Source organism: Octopus bimaculoides, chromosome 6 (genome assembly GCF_046866305.1).
Source record: "Octopus bimaculoides isolate indiv1 chromosome 6, ASM4686630v1, whole genome shotgun sequence".
Lineage (NCBI taxonomy): Eukaryota > Metazoa > Mollusca > Cephalopoda > Octopoda > Octopodidae > Octopus > Octopus bimaculoides.
The window spans coordinates 57,006,169-57,030,669 of record NC_142933.1 but is presented as its reverse complement, the minus strand read 5'-3'; the positions used below and the strand labels follow the sequence as shown (position 1 = coordinate 57,030,669).

Below are 24,501 nucleotides of genomic sequence, written 5' to 3'. Positions count from 1 at the left end.
ATGTGTGCGTGCGTGCGTGTGTGTGTGCCTGTGTATTTGAAAGGTGTGTCAGTGGGAAGAGGAGGGAAGTGGAAGATTCTGTTTACAGTTTACAGTTGGTCAGTTCCTGCTGTGACAAGTTCATTCTTGGCCTTTAAAAAAAAAAAGAAGAAGAGGAGGCAAAACCAGATGGTATTCTTTGGTATCATTGTCCAGTGGTAGAGAGAGTGCGTGTGTGTGTGTGTGTGTGTGTGTGTGTGTGTGTGTGTGTGTGCGTGTGTGCGTCTGAAAGGAGTGTAAAAGGGAAGGAAGGAATTGTGATTATATCTATACAGCTGGTTAGTTCAAAAAAAGTTAGGAGAGAAATATGAGAACCAACTGGGTTCAATTCTAGTTGGTACAAAAATGTCCCACTATCTGGGTTTCTTGCCGTTTTTTTAGGGTCTGTTGTTCCAAAGTTGAAGATCCTAGATGGGTTGTGATCTTCATGTTTCAGCCATTCAGTTTTGGTGAGAATTTTGCTATGAAGTATTTCTCCATATTTTTCCTGAAGGAGGTATCGTTTCTTGAGCATTTATAGAAGGGAAAGATCTTAAATTTTCGTTCCCCCACATGTTCCTAGGTGTTCAATCAGTGAAATTTTCCGTAGTTCCTCCTGTCGGACATGTTGTCGGTGAATTCTGGCTCGTTGACATAAGGAATTTCCAGTTTCACCTATATAATTCTCCTTGCATGTGGGGCAGGTTATGCAGTATATTACATTCTGTGTCTTGCAGTTCATGTCTGCATTTACTTTGAATGTGTGACCACTCTTAAATTTTATCACTTTTCCTCACCCTCTCTTACTATCCTATATATCTCTCTCTCCACCCCTACACACTCAATAAAACTATATAAAGAGACCCTCCGCAAGGTCTTCTCAAAACAATTTGAAAATCCTACACGATTAGGTGAAAAGCGCTTTATTTAATATGTGACATTAATAAAAATCTGTAAATGTACAAACATCCAGATTTCTGAGTACCTTAATTTTTTTCTATATAATTTCTGTACATCACCTCCAAACCTTCCAATATAAATATATATATATATATATATATATATATATATATATATATATATATATATATATTTATATATTTATATAAATATATATAAATACATACATGCATACACACACATATGCACATATGAATATATGTGTTTGTTTGTGTATATATACATACTCGTACACACACATTAATACACAATAATGATATGTGCTCATGTAAAAAACAAAGTGATGTAATACAGACACATATGCAATAAAACATTGACATACAGACATATTATACTGGAACATCTATGTATATGATTATAATCTCTTGCAAGTGCATACATACTAAAAAAATACACTACTAAGATAGATACACATGTATCTACACATACATGTATCTATGTTAGTAGGTCTATCTATAATCTACACATGTATATACATAGATGTGCATAATATATCACATTTATGCATACAAACACTTATACAAACTCTTTCACACACACACATAGAAACAAACAAGAACAGCTATTGTTGGATAATTGGAACTACATAGTGATAAAATGTAATAAATTGTAAAAAAAAAAAAACATTAAAGAAATAAAAATTGAACTAAATCAGTGAATTATATGGTTGACTAATTCTAATAATACAGATTGACTGCTCACATGCAAATTATACTTTTTATATATATATATTTTTTTTTAGTTTCTATTTCATAAAAATCAATAAAGAAAAAATGATGGTGATAAAGATGATGGTGTCAGTAGGTTGACATTTTCAATGGAAAGACTAGTTTAGCTCTGGTGAAACAAACCAATATTAGAGAAATAAACAACTGAATACATAAATCAGGTTCCTTGTGTTGTAGAGAAGTTGACTCATCTAGGAGAGCAGTCACTTTGAGATAAAATTGATATCAAGTGAGCCAATAAGGGAATTACTTCATGGTCACTTGACCGGCTAGAAATACCAGCAAAATCTCTTTCAAATCAAAGCTTAAAGGTAGAAGAATAGAGAAGCAAGCACCCACTGATCTTTTTAGGGACTCTGAGATTGCTGTAAGACAAGTATTTATCATCAGGGAGGAGACTTGGCATGAATGCTTGTAGCATAATGAACTCTACTAAAAGTCTGTGAGGGCCAAATGATGGTCTCAAATCATATAATGGATAATATGTCTATCAATCATGAAGAAAAATATGTCTTCAGAGAGACTTCTGCACATTTTCCATCTGCCAAATTTCACTTATGAGGTTTTGGTTGATTTGAGGTAGTGTTTGAAGATACTTGCCCATGAATGCATGCCATGGGATAAATTCTGAAATAACATGATTATGAAATGAACATAATTACACTACAGCCATGCCTGCACTCACTGTGTCTAAAAACAAAAGACAAGATAGTCACAGTTAGGAAACTGTTGATCATAGGTCTTCTGGATCTTTGGTGACCTGCAGCAAAACAAACAGCAGTGGATACAGGTTAGAAAAAGCTTTTATTTTATGACTATCTTGCTGTGACAATAGTATTGTTATGTTTAAAGGTTGTCAGTAGGAAGGGAACTGAATGCTAAAAAAGGCTTTCAGTTTTTAAACACCAATCAAATATGAAGTTTGACATATCAAAACTAGCTTTATCAAGAAGACTAATACCTATTGTGTACATATTAACTGTCTTCAAATAATTCTACTGTTATCACTACCAGCATATCAGCGTCACTATAACCAGCATTAGCACCACAGCCACTACCACTATCTTAATCAGTAACAGAACCATTATTTTTGCTAGTAATAATAGCTAAATCTCCCTCAAATCTGCTATTATCTTAAAGCACATTAAATAATGTAATTTGAGAAACACTATTCCTAAATAAAAGATGGTTTGCTTTATCAGAGCTTATTGGGGGCTAAACTACAACAACATGACTTCCTTCTTTTTAGGTTTCTTTTTGCAGGAGATCAAAGAAGACATAGGAAGAAGTAAAGAAATCAAATCTTAGGAAGTTAGATGTCACAGAGCAGACACAAGATCAAGAGGACTTAAAGATATAAATTGTATTGCTGATCCATACAACCTATAAAAGTAATGAGCCAATGACAATAACTTTTGGGTGGTTGTTCAATTTTCTAGAATAGGAGCCAAATCTCCATCGAATCACAAATTGAATAATGAAGTTCTACATGCCTTTAAAAAGATGGAATTGTTATGAGTGGATTGCAATCTATAGTTGAAATAAAGAAAATAGTAATAGTAATGATTACTTTAAATAATATTGATTTCTAACATAGACACAACACCTCTAATATGGTTTATATAGGCAATTGGTTTGGTTCACCATTCAACTGGTACTTATTTTATTTACTCCGGAAGAATGGAAGTAAAGTTAACACCAGTGGCATTTGAAACCAGCTTCAAAATATAAAATTAAATACTGCAAGACATATTTTTGATACTCTAAACTATTTTGTTTATCCTTCAAATATTAATACACAAAACAGATCATTATGTACTGGTGCACAAGCTGGAAAAACTGAGTCATAAAAGCATCTAAGAGGTGTGTGATGTGACATGAATGATGTCATGAAAACAAGACGCAATGACTGAGAGTAAGTGTAATTCCACATTAAAGAGGATGCAAAGAGCATGGTTTTATGTGTAAATACACACACACACACACACACACACACACACACACACACACACACAACATATGTATGTGCCATACTATATACTATGACTTCATATCAAATAACAAGAGTAAGTCAGTAGGTTGGAGGTTCATGTCCAAAATCAGTTGCCTTATTTCTCAAAACCTCAAAGATTGGTGTGACAAAGATCATGGAAGCAGAGGAGCAGTTATAAAAAACCTATAGACCAGCCAACAACAATGATAAAGACAATAGCAACAATAACACATCACTCTTATATTGGTTATTCCAACTTCTTCCCCACACTTTCTATTGGCCTCAGTACTAGACTATTTTCTGTAGCCAATATAGGGTTAGCATTTATAAGCTTAAGCTCAAAATTATTATTTACAGAATATATATATATATCTGTATCTCTCTCTCTCTCTCTCTCTCTCTCTCTCTCTCTCTCTCTCTCTCTCTCTGTATATATATATATATATATATATATATATATATATATAAAACAATTGCAGCATGGAATTTTGTCAGTGAACAGGTCGCAGTCTCAAAGCAACAAAAATATTTTGGCAAATTAAATTTTAATGTTGAAGTGAATCTAACGGTTTTTGTGTGTTTCTTAAATGGCTTATAAACACCTTCTATGCTGCAATTCTTTTTGTTCCAGCACACGATCTCAGATCAGGTCGCTTGCTATGCAAGTACATCTCCGTAATATATATATATATGTATATATAGGAAAATGTGTTGTTGAAAATGCACTTAAATTTCAAAAGCTCGTAGATGTTTAAAATACATTTATTTGCATATATACCAAACTAGTTTCAACAATATTTTTTGTTTATCAATGGTAAAATTTTAAAATTAGAAAAACATTGTTAAAAGTTTCAGTGTTGACAAATCAAAATGTTTCAATGTTGACAAACTAAAATGTTTCAATGTTGACAAATTAAAATGTTTAGACAAACTGTGCCAAAACCGGGACACTCAATGGCACCAACCAAATATGATACTCCGAAGGTGATAAATCTCTCACAAAAAGCCATTTCAAACCAGGAAATCAAAATTCTTGCAAAAGGATTGAAGTTCACCCCTACACCACAAAGGTCAAACCTAAATGACATACAAAATGATATCCAAGAATTCTGCAGAAAACTTTGCATCACTGAAGAACTACTAGATAAAGAAAATAACGATCAATCCATCATTCTCAATAAAAGCAATTACTGTCCAACAAAAGGAAAAAATCAAACTCTGGATAACTTTTGTGACTTGATTTCCAGTTTCCCCTACAATTTACTCACACCCTGAAAATTTAAAATAAATACAAATAAAGAAGAATGGGAAACCATCAATAATCTCAGGGAGGGTGACAACATAATTATAAAAGAAGCTGACAAAGGGAGTTCTGTAGTTATGGATTCAGAAAAATACATAAACACTACCCTAACCCACCTTCAAGACAATACCTACTATGAAAAAATCAACAACTACAGTCAATCCAAGATAATGACCAAACTGTCTACCCTTATCCAACAATTCCAACAAGGTTTAACACAAAATGAGACAGACTACTTGACTAGATTTGACTGCAAAACCAGTAACTCCTATGGACTTTCCAAAATCCACAAAAGTGAGGCCACAAATGAAGCCTGTAACAAATCAACCCGAGAGATCTCAAAATGAGACCAATTGTGGCCAGTCCCTCTTGTGAGACACACAGACTCAGTAATTTTATTGACATCCTCCTCAAACCTATTCTCCAACATATACCAAGCTTTATACAGGATGATCTGGACTTTTTAAACCATCTCCTGACCAAAACCAGCAAAGACTCCCTCCTGGTTTCATTTGATGTAATAAACCTCTACACCTTGATTCCTCATGAATATGGAATAATAGCCATACAATACTGGCTGGAAAAATTCCCAAATGACATTCCGGACAGAATCGGAAAAGAATTCATCGTTGAAGGAATAAGGTTCATTCTACAGAACAACTTCTTCAATTTCAACGAAAACACTTATAGACAAAAATTGGGCACAGCGATGGGAACAAGGGTAGTGTATACTTTTGCCAACCTTGTCATGGCATACTTGGAAATCCAAATATATGAACACGCTAGATTGAAATTTGGGGAAAACTTCCAAAAATACTTACTTACAAACTGGAAATGCTACCTGAATGACTGTTTCATCCATTGGCCACATAACATTGAACAACTCACAAAATTTAAAAACTTAATCAACAGCATTAACCACAGTATCCAATTCACTATGGAATACAACCCTTCCTGGACATCTTAATAATAAAGAGAGACACAGAGATTGAAACCGATATCTTCTTCAAACCAACAGTCTCAAAACAATATTTTCTATTCTCCTCTTGCCACCCGAAACATACTAAAATAAATATACCGTTCAACGTAGCGAGAAGAATTTGCATTATTGCATCAAATCCTGAAACCCGAGAAAAGCGACACTAAGGACTTAAAACCTGATTACAGTCATTCTAATCAAAAATGGAATAGAACTTGCAAAAATGATAGACATCCAAGAGTTAGGAAAACAAGAAAACACCATGACACACTTAAAACTCTATCTTATGTATCAACACACAATCCAAGAAACAAGGAAGCATCCAACATCATCCACCAAAACATTCCCATCCTTATGAAGGATCCACAAATGAAAAAGGCACTAAAAACACATAGGATTATTAAAAGTAAGAGACAACCACAATCTCTAAATAAATTACTCACCAGCGCCAAATTACCCACCAAAAATACAACCTCACAAGTCAAAAAGTGCAAAAGCCCTAACTGTGGAACTTGCACCTTTCTCTTAGAGGGCTCAACATACAAATTTAAGCCAGGCCAAACATTTACCATAAAATATGACTTCCCCTGTGCTTCGAAGAACTTAATCTATGTTCTTGAATGTGGAGATTGTGGTGTAGACTACATTAGTCAAACAAGCTTAACTTTGAGGGATAGACTTATGGTGCACAGACAACAAATCCGGGACCCCACCACTAGGAAAATTCCCGTTAGCCAGCACCAAGACCAATGTCCCATAGACAAAAACCCTAAATACCAAATCTTCCTTCTCTATCAATGCAATGGAAACACTTCAGCTCAATTCTGTTTAAATAAGGAAAACATACTGATTAAAAAATATAAACCACAACTGAATATCCTAATATCCTTTAGAAAGAAGAAAAAGCAATATAAAGAAGAGAAAAAAAGTCTCAATTTCAACACAAAAAAAAAACAACAAAATTTTAGTAACAATCTTCCACCCGGGTTTTGAAACCGCAACTCCAAATCACCACACAAACACAAGATGCTATCACCCACCTCCAATCCAATGAAATTCCACAAACACCAGTTGCTGATGTTACATAGTTCCAGACCAATCAAAACTGCCCTTCAGCGAATACAATGAAATGACCCTTTAAGAGAACCAACCAGCCGGAACAACCTATAACCATATCCATAAGGAAACCAACCAAGCAGAACGACAAGCTTGACCACTGAAGAAAAACGTCATCAAATTTTCAATGAATCAAAAATCAGATCTGCTTGCAGAAAACAATTTATAAATACATCTGATCCCTAAACATACTATTACAAGTGAAAGCAACTATTTAAAGAAGATCTGAGAAACAGTAAACCAAATTCCCTTTTTTTACTATTTTAATTCTCACACTTATTTTTTTCTTGTCGACTACCACTGAAATTAATGAACCTTGTACAGTTTTAATTTTAATCTTACACCTGTTTTGAACATGATAATTTATCAACATTGAAACATTTTAGTTTGACAACATTGAAACATTTTGATTTGTCAATATTGAAACTTTTAACAATGTTATTCTAATTTTTAACTTTTACCATTGATAAACAAAAAATATTGTTGAAACTAGTTTGGTATATATGTAAATAAATGTATTTTAAACATTTACGAGCTTTTGAAATTTAAGTGCATTTTCAATAAGACATTTTCCTATATTTTTTTCCTGTATGGAAACACCACTTCTTCTTTTTGCTATAAGTGTGTGTATATGTTCATATATATATATAGATTTATATTTGTAAAGGTGGATATGTGAATGTATAAGTGTGTGTGTGTGTATATATATATATATCCAAAGTTAAACATTTTTAAATTTAAGAGAGAGATTTGACGCTAATATCCATTATTAATGTAATTTATTCCTATGTCAACATTTCTGTATAAAGCTATATTTGACCGTCAAATTTAAGTCAAACATATAAGTTGCCTTACACGTCTTCAGGGAATACATTTGAGAACAAATAAATCAAACAAAAGTAAAAAATAGGAGATCAATACCGCATTTCTAGGTTTCTTCCATATTTAAATTTGTCGTTAAATGACTCTTTAATTTTGTCCCTTTCTAAACGAAAGTCCATTAAGCGTCAAATCTCTCTCTTAAATTTAAAAATTTAAAACTTTGGATATATAAACAAAGAGAATGATCCCTAAGGAGTCTAATTTAGACTTTTTTGCGGTGAAATCTCCTGCTATGTTGGTAACGATTACATAGTTTTCTATGAAAAATTATATATATCATCATCATCATCATCATCATCATCGTTTAACGTCCGCTTTCCATGCTAGCATGGGTTGGACGACTTGACTGAGGACTAGTGCAACCGGATGGCAACACCAGGCTCCAATCTAAATTTGGCAGAGTTTCTACAGCTGGATGCCCTTCCTAACGCCAACCACTCAGAGAGTGTAGTAGGTGCTTTTACGTGTCACCTGCAGGAAGGCCAGTCAGGCGATACTGGCAATGGCCACGCTCGAAATGGTGTCTTTTATGTGCCACCCGCACAAGCCAGTTCAGGGGCACTGGCAATGATCTCGCTCGAAAATCCTACGGGAGCCAGTCACGCGGTACTGGCAACGGCCACGCTCAAAATGGTGCATCTTATGTGCCACCCGCACAAGAGCCAGTCCAGGGGCACTGGCAACGATCTTACTTGGCTTGCCGGGTCTTCTCATGCACAGCACAAAGGTCTCGGTAAGTAGTCATCGCCTCGGTGAGGCCCAATGTACGAAGGTCTTGCCTCACCACCTCAGCCCAGGTTTTCCTGGGCCTACCTCTTCCACGGGTTCCCTCAACTGTTAGGATGTGGCACTTTTTCACGCAGCTATCCTCATCCATTCTCACCACATGTCCATACCAGCGCAATTGTCTCTCTTGCACACCACAACTGATGCTTCTAATGTTCAGCTTTTCTCTCAAGATACTTACACTCTGACGGGTATTCACATTGACATTACACATCCAACGGAGCATACTGGCTTCATTCCTTGTGAGCTTACGTATGTCCTCAGCAGTTACAGCCCATGTTTCACTGCCATGTAGCATGGCTGTTCGTACACATGCGTCATACAGTCTGCCTTTTACTCTGAGTGAGAGTCCCTTTGTCACCAGCAGGGATAAGAGCTCTCTAAACTTTGCCCAGGCTATTCTTATTCTAGCAGCTACACTTTCAGCGCACCCACCCCCACTACTAACTTGGTCGCCCAGATAGCGGAAGCTATCGACTACCTCTAGTTTTTCACCCTGGAATGAGATAGAAGTTGTTTCCTGTTTGTTTACAGTCTTTATTGCACCTGAACATCTGCCACAAACAAAAACTAACTTCCTAGTTAACCTGCCTTTGATGTTGCTGCACCTCTTATGTGTCCATAGCTTGCACCGGGTACATCTTATAGAGTTACTACCTACTCCTTTTCTACATACTGAGCAGGGCCATCTACCTGAAGGGGTTTGTGTTTTATCTACCTTCCTACTTATTAGGATTTTGGTTTTAGCTAGGTTGACTCTAAGGCCCTTCAATTCTGGACCTTGCTTCCACACCTGAAACTTCTCCTCTAGTTCTGATAGTGACTCCGCAATTAGGGCAAGGTCATCAGCATAGAGGAGCTCCCAGGGGCAACCTGTCTTGAACTCCTCTGTGATTGCCTGGAGGACTATGATAAATAAGAGGGGGCTGAGGACGGAACCTTGGTGGACCCCTACCTCTACCCGGAATTCATTGCTGTACTCATTTCCAACCCTCACCTTACTGGCAGCATCTCTGTACATGGCTCGCAGAGCTCTCACTAACCATTCTTCTATCCCAAGTTTCCTCATTGACCACCAGATAAGGGATCGGGGGACCCTGTCAAAGGCTTTCTCCATGTCAACGAAAGCCAGGTACAGAGGTTTATCCTTAGCTAGGTATTTCTCCTGCAGCATATATATCTTTTAAATTTGTTTATGGTAACATTTTGAATATGCAAATAAAGCTCCTATCCCATTGTACTGGCCACTGTCTAATGATGCTGACTAGTGAGTCAGTTTTTGAGGGTTGCATTACGTTGTACTGATATAATGTAGGATAGACAATAATCCTTGGATGGAACTTAGAAACATTTAATGCATTGCTATGTGCATTTCCACAAATCGCATAGCTCTTAAGATCACAATCTGTATTCCTGGGACAATTACAGTATAGTCCATAGTATCTGTGAGTATCGAGTTGATCATCATCAGTGATTCATTTTTTCAGGTAATATAATATTAGTGGATGTGCAACAGAGGGATATTTATCCCTTTTCAACAGTATGAAAGTCAAGCGAGTTGTGTGGGTATTTCTGTGTATATTTGGTGAGGAGGGGGGAATGTGATGGAAATAGAGGAAGGAATGGTAATTATATGAGGATGGTGTTGGATTTATTTTGCTATTCATTCAGCAGATGTTAAAAATAGGTAGTACATTCTTTTGTTTGATTTCATTTAAAGCATGACTATCTTCAATAAATCCTGAACTCAACAGGTCATCAGGTACTACTGATATATTTATCCACTGATAAATATATCAGTAGTACCTGTTGACTGATTTGATAACTGCTACTTTCTTATGATGACCTTTTCTGTTGTCACAGTTTGTATAGTATCCCTTATGTAAACATAAGAACACAACCTCATTCCTGGAGTTTTGAAAAGAATATTTTGAAATGAAATAGCACAGTATAGAACATTGAAAGAACCCAAACAAATAAGCAAACCAACCAATATTTGAGATACTATACACTATGCTAACAGATACAACTGAAAAGGTCACCATAAGAAAGTAGCATTTATCGATTCAGTCAACAGACCTCACTGATAAATATATCAGTAGTACCTGATGACCTATTGACTTCAGAATTTATTGAAGATAGTCATGCCTTAAATGAAATCAAACAAAAGAATGTACTACCTATCTTTAACATCTGCTGAATGAATAGCAAAATAAATCCAACACCACCACACACAACTCCATCCCCATATATCTACCATTCCTTCCTCTGTTTCCATCACCTTCCCCTCCTCCCCACCAAATGCACACAGAAATACCCACACAACTCACATAACCTTCTTACAGGTAAAAAGCGATAAATATCTCACTGTGGTACATCCACTAATGTTATATCACCCGAAGAAATGAATCAATGATGATGATCAACCAGATGCCCACAGATACTATGGATTACACTGTAATCATCCCAGGAATATAGATTGTGATCTTAAAAGTCATGTGATTTGTGGAAAAATGCATAGCAATGCATTAAATGTTTATAAATTCCACCCAAGGATTATTGTTATTATTACACACACACGCGTTTGTGCATGTATGTGCATGTGTGTTGGATGCAGTTAAATGGATGTGTGTATATATATATATATATATATATAGAAGCAGATACTGAAAAGTTTCTGGTTTTGGGTAAAAGAAAACAAAAGCTGATCAGTTAATTGTGATTTCATTCAACGTATTTACCTCTCAGATTCACACACTTATTGCAGCAATCCTTTTACAATACCCTTAAAGCCAGAAACTTTTCAGCACCTCCTCATATGTGGGTGTATGTATATGTTTATATATAAATGTGTATGTGTGTGTGTGTCTGTATTTATAAAAAATATATATATTTATATATTATGTATGTGTATACATGAATATATATATATATATATATATATATATATATATATATATATATAAGGAGAAAAATAACTAGTTTTAAATCTCTGGTTGAGATCTGTGTATAAACAGTACTATAGCCAACATAATGTGGCAGTCCTGAGTAGGACTATGGTACTACTTTTTAACCTCAGGAAAATATCTTTTCCAGCTGGTTTATCAACACCTGATCTGTGTCCTAGATATACTGTAAGCATGAGATTTAAAACTAGTTATGTTTCTCTTTACAAGATCAGTGACTGAGTCACTTTGAAAAGTATATACTGTGAACAAGGTCAGCTGGCTGCTGTCCCTGTCCAGCACTGAGGAAGAGAAATAACCCAGAAACCATTGATCTTCTGGTACTGCCAATGGCTAGAAGGGATCAGTGAACCCCTTGCTTACAGTTTGTCTAGGACACAGATCATGATAAACCAGCTGGAAAAGTTGTTTTTTCTGAAGTTAATAAGTAGTATTATAGTCCTAGTCAGGACTTCCATGTTATGTTGGCAAATAAACTTTCACCAGATGCTCCTGAACCAGTTATTGAGTGTCCCACCCAAGAGGAATCTATGCTAGATGTGTTGAAATAATTGTCATGATTAACAAATAAATTCTTGTATTTTCCATCTTCTGTCTTTCATTTGCTATATATATATATATATATATATATATATATATATATATATATATATATATATATATAATAGAGATCACAAAAATGCTAGAGGGTACTGACTATAGCACCGCTTTCCTTAAAATAAGAGTTAAAACAATTCAAAAAACCACAAATGCACTGTCTTAATGACTGACAAAGGGAAGTAAGTCCCCAGCGTACATAGTTGGATCATGATTTCGGATTTTGATGTAGATCATCATAATCCTCATCAGTGACTCTTAGTGCCTTTAGGTTCTAATTGATAATGAGCCACCCTTTTCAATCTGTTGTTTACACTTTTACCGTTTTGAAAATCCGCATGTTTTCAATGGGTTTTCTGATAAGACTCACAGAGGTAGTTGAGTTTAACCGTAGGCGTTAAGAGTTACTGATGAGGATTAAGATGGTCTACATCAAAATCTGAAATCATGATCCAACTATGCACACCAGGGACTAGCCTTCCTTTGTCAGTCATTAAGACAATGCTTTTGTGGCTTTTTTAGTTGTATTAACTCTTATTTTTAGCAAAAGCAGTGCTAGTTAGCACCCTCTGTTACTTTGTCACTTCTATTAATTTTGCCTTTTGGGTTTTATTGCTAATAAGCTACCCTTTTTAATTTGTTATATATATATATATATATATATATATATATATATATATATATAACATGCACATACATGCTCTCACATACACACATATGCACACCTTTGTTTTGGGATCACCACTACTTTATTATCTCCCCTTCTTCCTAGCTCTCCTGTGTGACCCTTCTGTTTGGCTCGAAATGTAAAAGACTTTCTCACTTCCTGAGCATTAAACTAATACATCTGTTTGTTGTTTACACACCCATCTTCGTCTTTTGTTTTTTTGTAAATTCTTACTATATATATATATATATATATATATACATATATATTTATTTATATGGATATACTAAATTATTTGGCTTGATGAAATGTAAAGGTCAATATAAATGTCCAATTATTTTTTTGTTTGATTCTAATCACAAGTATATTCTATGTTTTTAGTTTATGGTGTCTTATTATCAGTGTTTTACATTTTATTTAACTCATTTATTTTATATTTGATTCCTTATTCTTTTATCTTTGTATACTTTATTTTATTGCTTATATGAGAAGATTTCATCACTATATCTTAGTTCCTTATGAAGATGCATTGTATACTAGAATTACCAAAATGTACTGTTATCAATAAGCAAAATGGTAGATAAAAAAATGAGGTACTTTTTGAAAAGCCACCTGAGGGGATGCATCTGCACCTACAATGCATCACAACTGTTTGTACAGCATCTCACCTGCAAGATACCTGTGCATGATCAGTCAAAAGGATTGTAGTGGTTTTAAATAGTCTTGTGAATTCCAATTACTTTCTCTCGTGTTTTTTACACACACACACATACATACACACATTTATTTCACTTGTCTGCAGAAATGAATTGCAATGTCACTAGTGTCAAACTGTATTGGCATTTGCCTTTCCCTTGGATAACATCAGTGGCATGGAGAGGGAAGGATGGTATGCATGGACAACTGCTGGTCTTCCATAAACAGCATTTGCTGTACTTGTGCTTGGAGGATAACTTCATGACTGAAAGGGGTCTTATATATATATATATATATATATATATATATATATATATATATATATATATATATATATATATATATATTTAAAATTAAAATTTAGATAGGAGACTTTAAAATGTAGTATCCAAACCTTGTTTTGGATATGTCCCTAGTAGAGTGCCTTGAGAGCACATTCACCACTCACAGCTGTCAGGTGTCATCTGCAGTACTGCAATTTCATCCCAGGATCTACATAAGGAATTCCTCGGTGCTTATTTAATATATTTTAAATGATTCATAGGGAAGACAGAGTACATTTTAAGCTTATTTAGCACATTTGTTTCAGTTTACATCTGCACTGCTCCCTAGTAGGTGAGGAATGATATAATGGAATTGAATGCACCCTACAGTGCAGGAGAAACCTCATCAGGTTATGTAATATGTTATAATATGTACATTTCGCTACTGTGTGTGGCAGGTTGAAGTTGGTAGGATGTGTGTATTTATAGTAGTTCACATCCTGCCTCATTAATAGATTTGTGAACTTCTTTAAATGCATGCATCCTACCAAATTCATCCTGCCACTCACAGTAGCAAAATGTACATATTATAACACTGTAGTGTATTATGTAACCTGATGAGGTTTCTTCTGCATGGTAGTGTGTATTCAATTCTTTATATCACTAGCAGTATAGCCCAGCGCTGCTCGAGATTAAGCTAGGATTATTAAGTGATCAAGTGCTTTATTTCAAACCAAAATAAGTAACATGGACATCAGATTTGAGCGAAATCCGTTGAAATTGGTTTGGCTGAAAATGGTTTGCTGGCAATTTGATTGGGAAATCCCATAAGGAATCAGTTTATCGGTTATTTCCACTCATTGACTGCTTTTTTTAAAGTTGCATTAGAGATCTGCATAGGAAAAGGTTGATCTGAAGGTTTGCATTGGGGATGTGAATTGGAGTAACTTAGGAAAACTTACCAACAGCCTTAACCAAAAAATAAGGGGCCTGTCCCTTCTAGGTTAACTCTAACCCTAAACCCTAACCCTAACCCTGACCCTAAAACCGTAACCCTAACACCAACCCTAATCCTAACCCTAACCCTAACACTAACCTTAACCCTAATCCTAACCCTAAAACCCTAACCGTAACACCCTAGTGGAAATCGTGCGGGTCTTAATCTGAAAAATTACCAAACCCTTTTTGTGGTCCGAAAAACGGGTTGGGGGGTGGGGATTGACAAATTGTTACATTCTCCCCCCCCCCCCTGTCACAAACACACTATTTCTTTTTTTCTTTCTTACTCTTTCTCTCTGTATGTCTGTCTCTCTGTCTCTCTCTCTCTCCTTCACGCACGTACGCACAGATTTGACTTCGCCATGTCAACAAACTTCAAAATTGGTAAAAGTTTATCGATTTTTACAGCTATACACGGCTGCCTCTGAGAGAAATATTTGACGAAAACGCAGGTAGGGTCATGAACAATGTCCTCCTAAAATTGGAGCGACATGCGTGCTAATTTGTGGACGTGCATAAACTACATTCGCGTACACACACACACACACACACATCCTCTCTTTTATAGATATAGATTCCTCACCTACTAGGAAGAAATACAGATGTAAGCCGAAACTATCGTCATGCTAAATATAAATCTTACAATGCATTCTGTCTTCCCTATCAATCATTTAATACATACATACATATGTGTGTGTGTGTGTGTGTGTGTGTGTGTATTTCTTTTATTTTTTCTTTTCTTTTTCTTGTTTCAGTCATTTGACTGTGGCCATGTATATATATATGCATATGTATATTTGTATGTATATTCATATGTATATAGCTGCGGGAGTGGCTGTGTGGTAAGTAGCTTGCTTACCAACCACATGGTTCTGGGTTCAGTCCTAATGTGTGGCACCTTGGGCAAGTGTCTTCTACTATAGTCTCAGGCCAACCAAAGCCTTGTGAGTGGATTTGGTAGATGGAAACTGAAAGAAGCCTGTTGTATATATACATATATATGTATGTGTGTATGTTTGTCTGTGTTTGTCCCCATCACCATCGTTTGACAACCGATATTGGTGTGTTTATGTACCCGTAACTTAGCGGTTCGGCAAGAGGGACTGATAGAACAAGTACTAGGTTTACAAAGAATAAGTCTTAGAGTTGATTTGTTTGACTAAAGGCACTGCTCCAGCATGGCCACAGTCATATGACAGAAATAAAAGAATAAAAGAAAAGAATATATATAGGCACAGGAGTGGCTGTGTGGTAAGTAGCTTGTTTACGAACCACATGGTTCCAGGTTCAGTCCCATTGTGTGGCACCTTGGGCAAGTGTCTTCTACTATAGCCTCAGGTCAACCAAAGCCTTGTGAGTGGATTTGGTAGACGGAAACTGAAAGAAGCCCATCGTGTATATGTATATATATGTGTGTGTGTGTGTGTGTGTGTATATGTTTGTGTGTCTGTGTTTGTCCCCCTAACATCGCTTGACAACCGATGCTGGTGTGTTTAGGTCCCTGTAACTTAGCAGTTCGGCAAAATAGACCGATAGAATAAGTACTAGGATTACAATGAATAAGTCCTGGGGTCGATCTGCTTGACTAAAGGCGGTGCTCCAGCATGGCCACAGTCAAATGATTGAAACAAGTAAAAGAGTAAAGAGTATATATATTTTTTATCTTTTACTGGGGCACTGCCTTGAATTTTTTACTTACAACTGTGAGTTATTCCTGCACAGTTGTGCCTATATACATCTAGACAGATTGCTTTTAATGGCATACAGGCATACAGAAACAATATAGCAAAGAGGTCAATACCTCTTTGCTATATTGTTTCCCTCATTGATTTTCCTCTCCTCATTATCCTGATGAACTTTAACTTATTCTTCTGCTTATAACTGACATTAAATATTTTGCTCAAGAACACAACCCGATGTCTTTATAACTAATCAGTTGGAAGGTCAGTGCAAGTGCATCTGAAACTCTAACCTTACTGATGGCCATTACATCTACATTAAGTGATTTGAGGTCCTTTAGCTTGTGACCTTGCTTCTAAGTCAACTCTGGGTTACTCATTGGAAACCTGTATCCAACAACATTATTGTCCACAGATTATGTATCAAAAATAAGAATAAAAACTAATAAACCAATATCCTCAACTTAACTCATGAGCACTTAATTAACTGACTATATCAGCTATAGAGAAAGTGTGACAAATAAAATATACTTACCAAGACAAAAATGGTTGTCAATGAGCTGAAATCCTTTGAAGCAAGAACATTTGTAACTTCCATCTATATTGTTACATATTTGATGGCATAAACTGTGGTTGTTCTGACATTCATCAATATCTGAATAACAATAAAGAAAAAGCAGATGAGGATAACATATAACTTGCTTCTAGGAAAGGGCAGATTGCATGAAGTGTACGTAAGATGTGTGATACTTGCAAAATAGTTATATTTTAGCATTAAATTTTGGATAACTGCAGATTGAAGCAATAACCTCATGCATGAGAAGCATGTTGACAGGGTAGTTGAGAGAGTGACTGACCATTAAAGGCATCACTTGATATGTACAAGAATTGCAGCTGTGTTGTCATGGCTATGTAATTTGAATGGATGACATCTTTTAGATGAAAAATGTACTTTATGCTGCAGGTGGAAGATACATGAGAAGATTAGAGAAGATAAAGAAAGAAGTGGCATGGTTTAGTCTCAGCCTGTGATTACTAAACAGATGTCACAGGTTTGAAAAGTATAGTGGTATGGGGCTTTAGCATACCCAGCCAATCCACTTAGTACTGGAAAATGAATGCTAGAACGATGATAATGATAATAATGATCCATTGCATACCAGAATTCATTATCTTCAGCAATTTTCATAAGGGACAATTTTTCTCATGAATAATTCCAAACTCAACAGATCTAAGTTCTGAGTTGTTAATGTGGGAAGTAAGTTATATGTGTTGAAGTTGTTCTTGAAATAATTAATAATTGTATTGTAATAACGTTTTAACATAGAATAAACTGTTGTACATCAGCCATCATACATAGAATTGTATAGAACTATTAGAAACAGACTTCTGAATAATGGAAAGGTAAACTGAGATGATTGGAGGATCTGGTCTAAAGCTATGTTCTATAGTAGTTTTTCTTTATCACTGGCGTATGCTAACACAAGCAAACAATTTCTAAATTTTATAGTACAGTTGTTACTTAAAGCAGCATGTTATTCCTTCTCTGCATTGTGTATTTATTGCTAGGTGGACTGGGTCACTTGAGAATCAAATATTTTGGTCACAGATGACAATAATAGGTATAATCTGCCAACTCTTATGGCTAGTTATCTAATACTTAAATGACTTGCTCATTCACAGTACCTAAAAAAGTATGTATTCATCATCATCATAATTTAATGTCTATTTTCCATGCTAACATGGGTTGGATGGCTTGACAGGAACTGGCAAGGCCAGGGGCTGCAGACTTTATTTATTCTTAGTAATCTCCTTGTAAAAATTACATTATTTATGGGACATTTAAATATGTTTTGAACAGAAAATATTTTTCTCATCTTCCAGTTTCATAAGTAAACTCATGACATTTACATTGGTATTGTCACACAACCTGTATGTATATAGTTCTGTAATTTCCTTTAATGTTTATAACTATTAAATGTATCTTTTTAGTTTAGTTTATGTGAAATGTATTTTCATATTCTTAGTAGAATTTTCAACTTCTGTTAACATTTTCTAATAATAGGATAATTTTATTCAGTTGAATTCATAGTCCACCATCCTCCCTCTCTTATTTATTGTTATCTTTGTAGCCTCTTCCTCCTAATCATTGCAATCACCATCACTATCCTCTCCTCGTTATTACCATTTGATATTGGATTATACAGTCTAATATTGAATTAAACATGGTAGTCCATTATCAATAACAATGTATTGACATGCACATTAGAGAAAGCAAAAGGATTAGTTTCAGGAATTCATATGGAAAAACTTTAAACTAGAATGAACTCTTCTCTCACTTTGAAAGCCCAGGTTGAGAGTTGAATTTGTGAACTTTGATTTATTATTCAGAAAAAGTTTAAAAAAAAAAAAAAAATGGAAAAAAACTCATTTGAAATGATAAAACTAATCTCATATTTTTAATGAATTTTTTTCTTAATACAAGAGAGAGCAAATCTATGAAATATTATAGGTGGCCTCTCCCATGATGATATGGCAGATGCGAAATAAAATGACATAAATCAGAGAATTCTTTTATTTTTTTCATAAAGTGTATTTATGAAAAATTTTGTTTCTAGCAATGATTTTCAAAATTTATTAAAAACTAAAAATGAAATAAACAAACAAATAAAATCCTTTCTTTTGTTACTTTAATCAAATAATCCTTTGATTTTTTATTATTGTTAGGAAAGTTTAATGTTAAACTCTATTAATGAAGTGATTTAGAGCTGTAGTTGAGATGTGTATCAAATTATCAACTTATACACACATGTACACACACACATGTACACACACACATGTACACACACACATGTACACACACACATGTACACACACACATGTACACACACACATGTACACACACACATATTCCCATACACACGAAAGCAAAGAAAATAATAACAAAATTGAGAAAAGCTTTGGTGGCCCTGTAGTCCAGACACAAGATAACTCATAATTTTAAAACAGAATTTTGATGAGAATTGAAAATTTCAGGGGATATCTTAAGATCTGACAACATACCAGGGTATTGAAATGACTGCTATTCTAGATTATGTTTTGATAGAGTTTACTTAACTCTGTCTTTATGATATTGTGAGACAGCTACTTCACATGTCACATAAGATGTGACATTTGACTAAATTAATTTCCCAATACACTGTCATGGCATGAAAACTACAAATGCCATTATATCAAAGTATATTATGTGTGTGTGTTTAAAACATATAGAGTCTTTTGGTGGAATAAAACTTAAAATTTTTTTGTGGATTAGTTACAGGAGGAACAGCAGAGACTGCTGGGGGGCGGAGTTTATGATATGTAGCCTGAATGATTGCAATAGAATGTACTTTGCAAAAGGCACCCAGGAGCCTGGTGATGATGGATGATAACATTTACCTAAGAACAACAATAGTCGTTCACAGTTTCCATTTACCAAATTTCAGTTACAAAGCTTTTGTCAACCCAGAGTTATGAGGGAAGACACTTGACTAATGTGCCATGCAGTGGGATTGAACCAAAAATCACATAATTGTGAAGCTACCTTCTTATTGCATTATTTATACAAAAATATCCTAAATGTATATATTACCAAGCCTTATACAAATTAAAATATATTATTGAATATATCTACACTACTGAAACTATATAATTATAACCTCTGGACTTGCTAGCTTGTATACCTAAATATTTGGTAGCACATCTAAATTATTCATACATATGTGTTTGGGTGATGTATGCAAATTATCTGTGCTGGTAGAGGAAAACTACATTTATAATTAGGTATACTGAATTTATTGGTTTTATTCCTTTATCGTTGTTTAGTTTATAATCCAACCGGTCATAACCATCCCACTTGTAAATCTAGAACTATATTATCCAACAAGTCTTTCCTTTTTAAGACGAAGTGTAATTTGAGTGATAAGGTGTTGTTTGGGTGTTATTCTTAGCCAGTCAAATGTTTATATAGAGGTTAATTCATATAATTGTCTTATATTGGAGATTAACTGCTGACAGCTGACTCAATCGATTCTGAATTACAAAAATCTATAAGCAATATGCTTAGCTCTGCTTTATGCAGTGTAATACAAATGAAAAACAGTCGACTGGTAATGTCATTATAGTGTAAGATATAATGCATTGTGATACTTGTTCCAACTCTTTGCATACTGAATATAAATCCTACCAAAATCAAATTTGCCTTTCATCATCATCATCATCATCATCATCATCATCATCATCATCATCATCATCATCCTCATCCTCATCCTCATCATTTAACGTCTATTTTCCATGCTGGTATGGGTTGGACAATTTGACTGGGGACTGGCAAGCCAGGAGGCCGCACCAGGCTCCAATCTGATCTGGCAATGTTTCTCCAGCTGGATGCCCTTTCTAGCATTAGCCACATTGGCCACAACTACAATTTCTATTTGATTTGATTTGATTTTGATTTTACTTGACCCAATAGGTCTCCTCAAGCATGGCATGTCGCCTGACGATTCAAAGGTACTTTTTAAATGGGCTGGTTATGCAACACTGGTGTAGGCTACGGCTGTGATCTCACTTCGCTTGCCGGGTCTTCTCACTCACAGCATATCTCCAGAGGTCTCCAGTCTTTCATCATTGCCTCGGTGAGGCCCATCATTCAAAGGTCATGCTTCACCACCTCATCCCACATCTTCCTGGGTCTCCCTCTTACACAGATTCCTTCTACTGTTAGGGAGTGACACTTCTTCACACAGCTCTCCTCATTCATACACAGCATATGACCATACCAGTGCAGTTGTCTCTCTTGCATATCACATCTGATGCTTCTTATGTCCAACATTTCTCTCTGGGCGCTTACATTTTGTCATGTGTGCTCACCGACATTACACATCCAAGCCTACACATGTCTTCAGCAGTCACAGCTCATGGTTAATAAAAAAAATTGCAGTCACGGCCCAAGGTCAATTAAAAAATATAGGTCCTGGTCTGATACAACCTTTTCTCTCTGTAGCTGTCACATCCTGGATATTCTGCTGGGACAAGGGTGGGAGAACAGAGGGGATGTTTGCTTATGACTACATAGGTACCTAAAATAATTAGCAAAAGCAAGGTACACATTCCCAACTTATCCTTGATTCTGAGTTATGGCTGTAGATAACTAAAACGGTTGAGAGCTAAATCTCTGATGTATAAGATACTAGGCTGTTGTATATAGCTTTCCTTGTGGAAGAAATAGACTCAGTACTGCAAACCAATTCTGTAGTACTCTTGATGTCAACAGCAGAAAATTATATCAACCTATGAAACCATGAACTTGGCCATGACAGCTAAGTTATATTGGCCATGGACATATGAAGTACTGATGAAACAGCATGAATGAATGGCTGTTGGTTGGTTAGTCATCTATTGACTAAATCATGTTTGGCCTCGAGTCCTAAAAGTGATGAATCATGAAATACTTAAGTTCCAATGCTTAAGTCCACTTAGCCATAAATGGGAATCTTGAGGAATCAGGCTTCATTGTTATAATCAAAAGATTGTTTATATTTTGAGTGTTTTAAAGAAAACCTACCTAAACAGTTTGTAGTGTTAACTAGTGTATATCCAGAGTTACACGAACACTTGTAGCTTCCATCAGAATTAATACAGTTCTGTTGGCATCCACCATTTCTTACTGAGCATTCATCAGTATCTAAAACAGAGAAATATATAAGTCTTGTAAAAAATGCTAAAAATTGAAAGAGAAAACAAAATGAATGAGAGTGTTTCATAACATTTAATTGGTTCCTTGAAACAATATAAAGACAACATCATTCCCTAATTTCCAAGAGACTTCTATAAGCCAGTGCCTAGCACATGTTTTAAGGTGTAAAGATAAATTTCACATTCTGGAAGGATGGTGCACAACTGCAGGTAATATTCCTATCATGTATGGAAGACCATCAGATGTTCTTGGGTGGTAGACTTAATCCATTATTCTGTTTAACACCACTACTTTGCTTTGAATGTCTTTAATGAGGTCTCACAATGATGCAAGCATTTAAACCAGGTTTCCAGTCATGTGTCATGGTTCTTTTTTCTTCACCAGTCTCAGAGACCCCACAAAATGGTTATGGGCACTGCCCCTTCTCATCTGACTAAGCCATAAAAATTAAAAGTAAATTCTCTTTACCAATTATGAATTTCATTATGAAAAATTCATAAAGTTCTCAGTTGATATTCATTCAAATCATTTCTCACTCTTACCAACAGCTACCATAAGCATGTGCATATATTCAAACACATGTCAACCTTCATTAATGGAACCCACTTCATAGTGTTCTTTCTCTCAACAATCCAATGAAATTCTTCTGACTTCAGTCTATTTCCTCAACCCCCATTTATTTGTTACACAATTAATCTGCATTACATTTAACCTCCAAACAATTATAAAAATGCAAAAGTTTCCTCTCAATAACATTAATGTTAGAATCCGTAATTGGAACATAACTTCTGAATTCTAATGATTTTTCAAGAAAGGATTTTGTTGTAGATGGATAGAACTCTACTACATTGAATTGCATGAATTCATAAAGGTGTTTATCAATTATGCAACTGAATCCCTTGATAGCTATTATTTCATAATGCAAGAAAATTGGCCTATTTAATATTCGAGGGGAGCTGGTTGATTACTAGCACCACTGGTACTTATTTCACTGACCTTAAAGGGATGAAAGGCAAAGTCAACCTCAGCAGAATTTGAACTCAGAACATAAAGACGCCCAGCATGCTAATGATTCTGCCAGCTTGCCACCTTAATGGCCTTTTTAATATAAAAAATTGATAAACTCTAAAATATTTTTACTGGCTTTACTTGCCTTACCTTTTCCCATATCTATTAATCTACATTTGATGTCAACAAGAAATTCATTTTTAGGATATTTAACAGTAATGTATATACTTCATGTGACACTAATATTTCTACACTGTTGTTTGTTTTTTTGGCTGGTACTTAATTTTTTTTGCTTTTAAATTAATAGTATAGTAAGTTTTAATCATTTAAAAAAATTTTAAACTTTGTTGCTTATTTTGAAATAAACTTATGTTTATTTCAAAGCAAAAATCATATAATACAACCATTTTGAAGCACTAATTTTTATCTACTGATTTATGCTAATGGTTGCTTTGCCTCATTACTTTAAATTGTCAAATTAAATAAGAAAAAAAGAACCAAATTCAAGTGATTTCATGGGGTGAGTTCAAAATAGTTAGACAAAGCAGTGGAAATTGCTGACTATATCAACCAAGTATTTGGTCAGGGGTCTGTCAACAAAGTACAGGTTGAACTTGGTTCCCAAAATCTCAAGAGCTTTGATGATGGGAAAGGTTGCAGATGGCCTTCTGTGATTGAGAACAATCAACTGAGAGTAATTATTGAACTTCATCCACGCAAAATAATGCAAGAACCTGAAGAATAACTTCTCATTGACCATTCAACAGTTGTTTGATATTTGCATCACATGCAGATGTAAAGAAAGCTAAAAAATTGGTGGTGTAAGAGTTGTATGAAAAATAGTTTTGTCATGATGTTTGCTCTGCACATCTTTTGCATGTTAAGAATGATTAATTTTCTGATTGCATTGTGATATGTGATGAAAATGGATTCTATACAACAATTAGTGACATTCTGCTTAGTGACTGGATTGAGGTGATGCATGAAAACACTTTTCCAAATCAAAAGTACACAAAAAGAAGACAGTGGTCAGTTTCATATCCATTACTATTTCTTGAATCCTGGCAGGTTTACTGGGTGGGTTGGTAGGGTAGAGATGACTGGGGGAAAATGATAGAGTGAAAGAT

General features: G+C 35.1%; 1 protein-coding gene and 1 long non-coding RNA gene across 8 annotated transcripts in view; one reads left to right on the top strand and one right to left on the bottom strand.

Annotated features, from left to right (window-relative positions):
• Window positions 1–24,501, bottom strand: part of LOC106879572 (uncharacterized) — a 650,101-nt gene that overhangs the window by 87,075 nt on the left and 538,525 nt on the right. For all 7 annotated transcript variants that reach the window (XR_016242266.1, XR_016242267.1, XR_016242268.1 and 4 more), the window contains exons 26-27: window positions 22,235–22,354; window positions 17,168–17,287 (exon numbers count right to left, since the gene is read on the bottom strand). Coding sequence is in view for 2 of the 7 variants with exons in the window: in XM_089353939.1 (XP_089210065.1) it covers window positions 17,168–17,287; window positions 22,235–22,354 (240 nt within the window). In the remaining 5 variants the exon portion in view is untranslated. The remainder of the gene's footprint in view (window positions 1–17,167; window positions 17,288–22,234; window positions 22,355–24,501) is intronic.
• LOC149135132 (uncharacterized) overlaps window positions 1–24,501 on the top strand; it is a 255,249-nt gene that overhangs the window by 19,905 nt on the left and 210,843 nt on the right. The gene's annotated exons all lie outside the window — the stretch shown is intronic.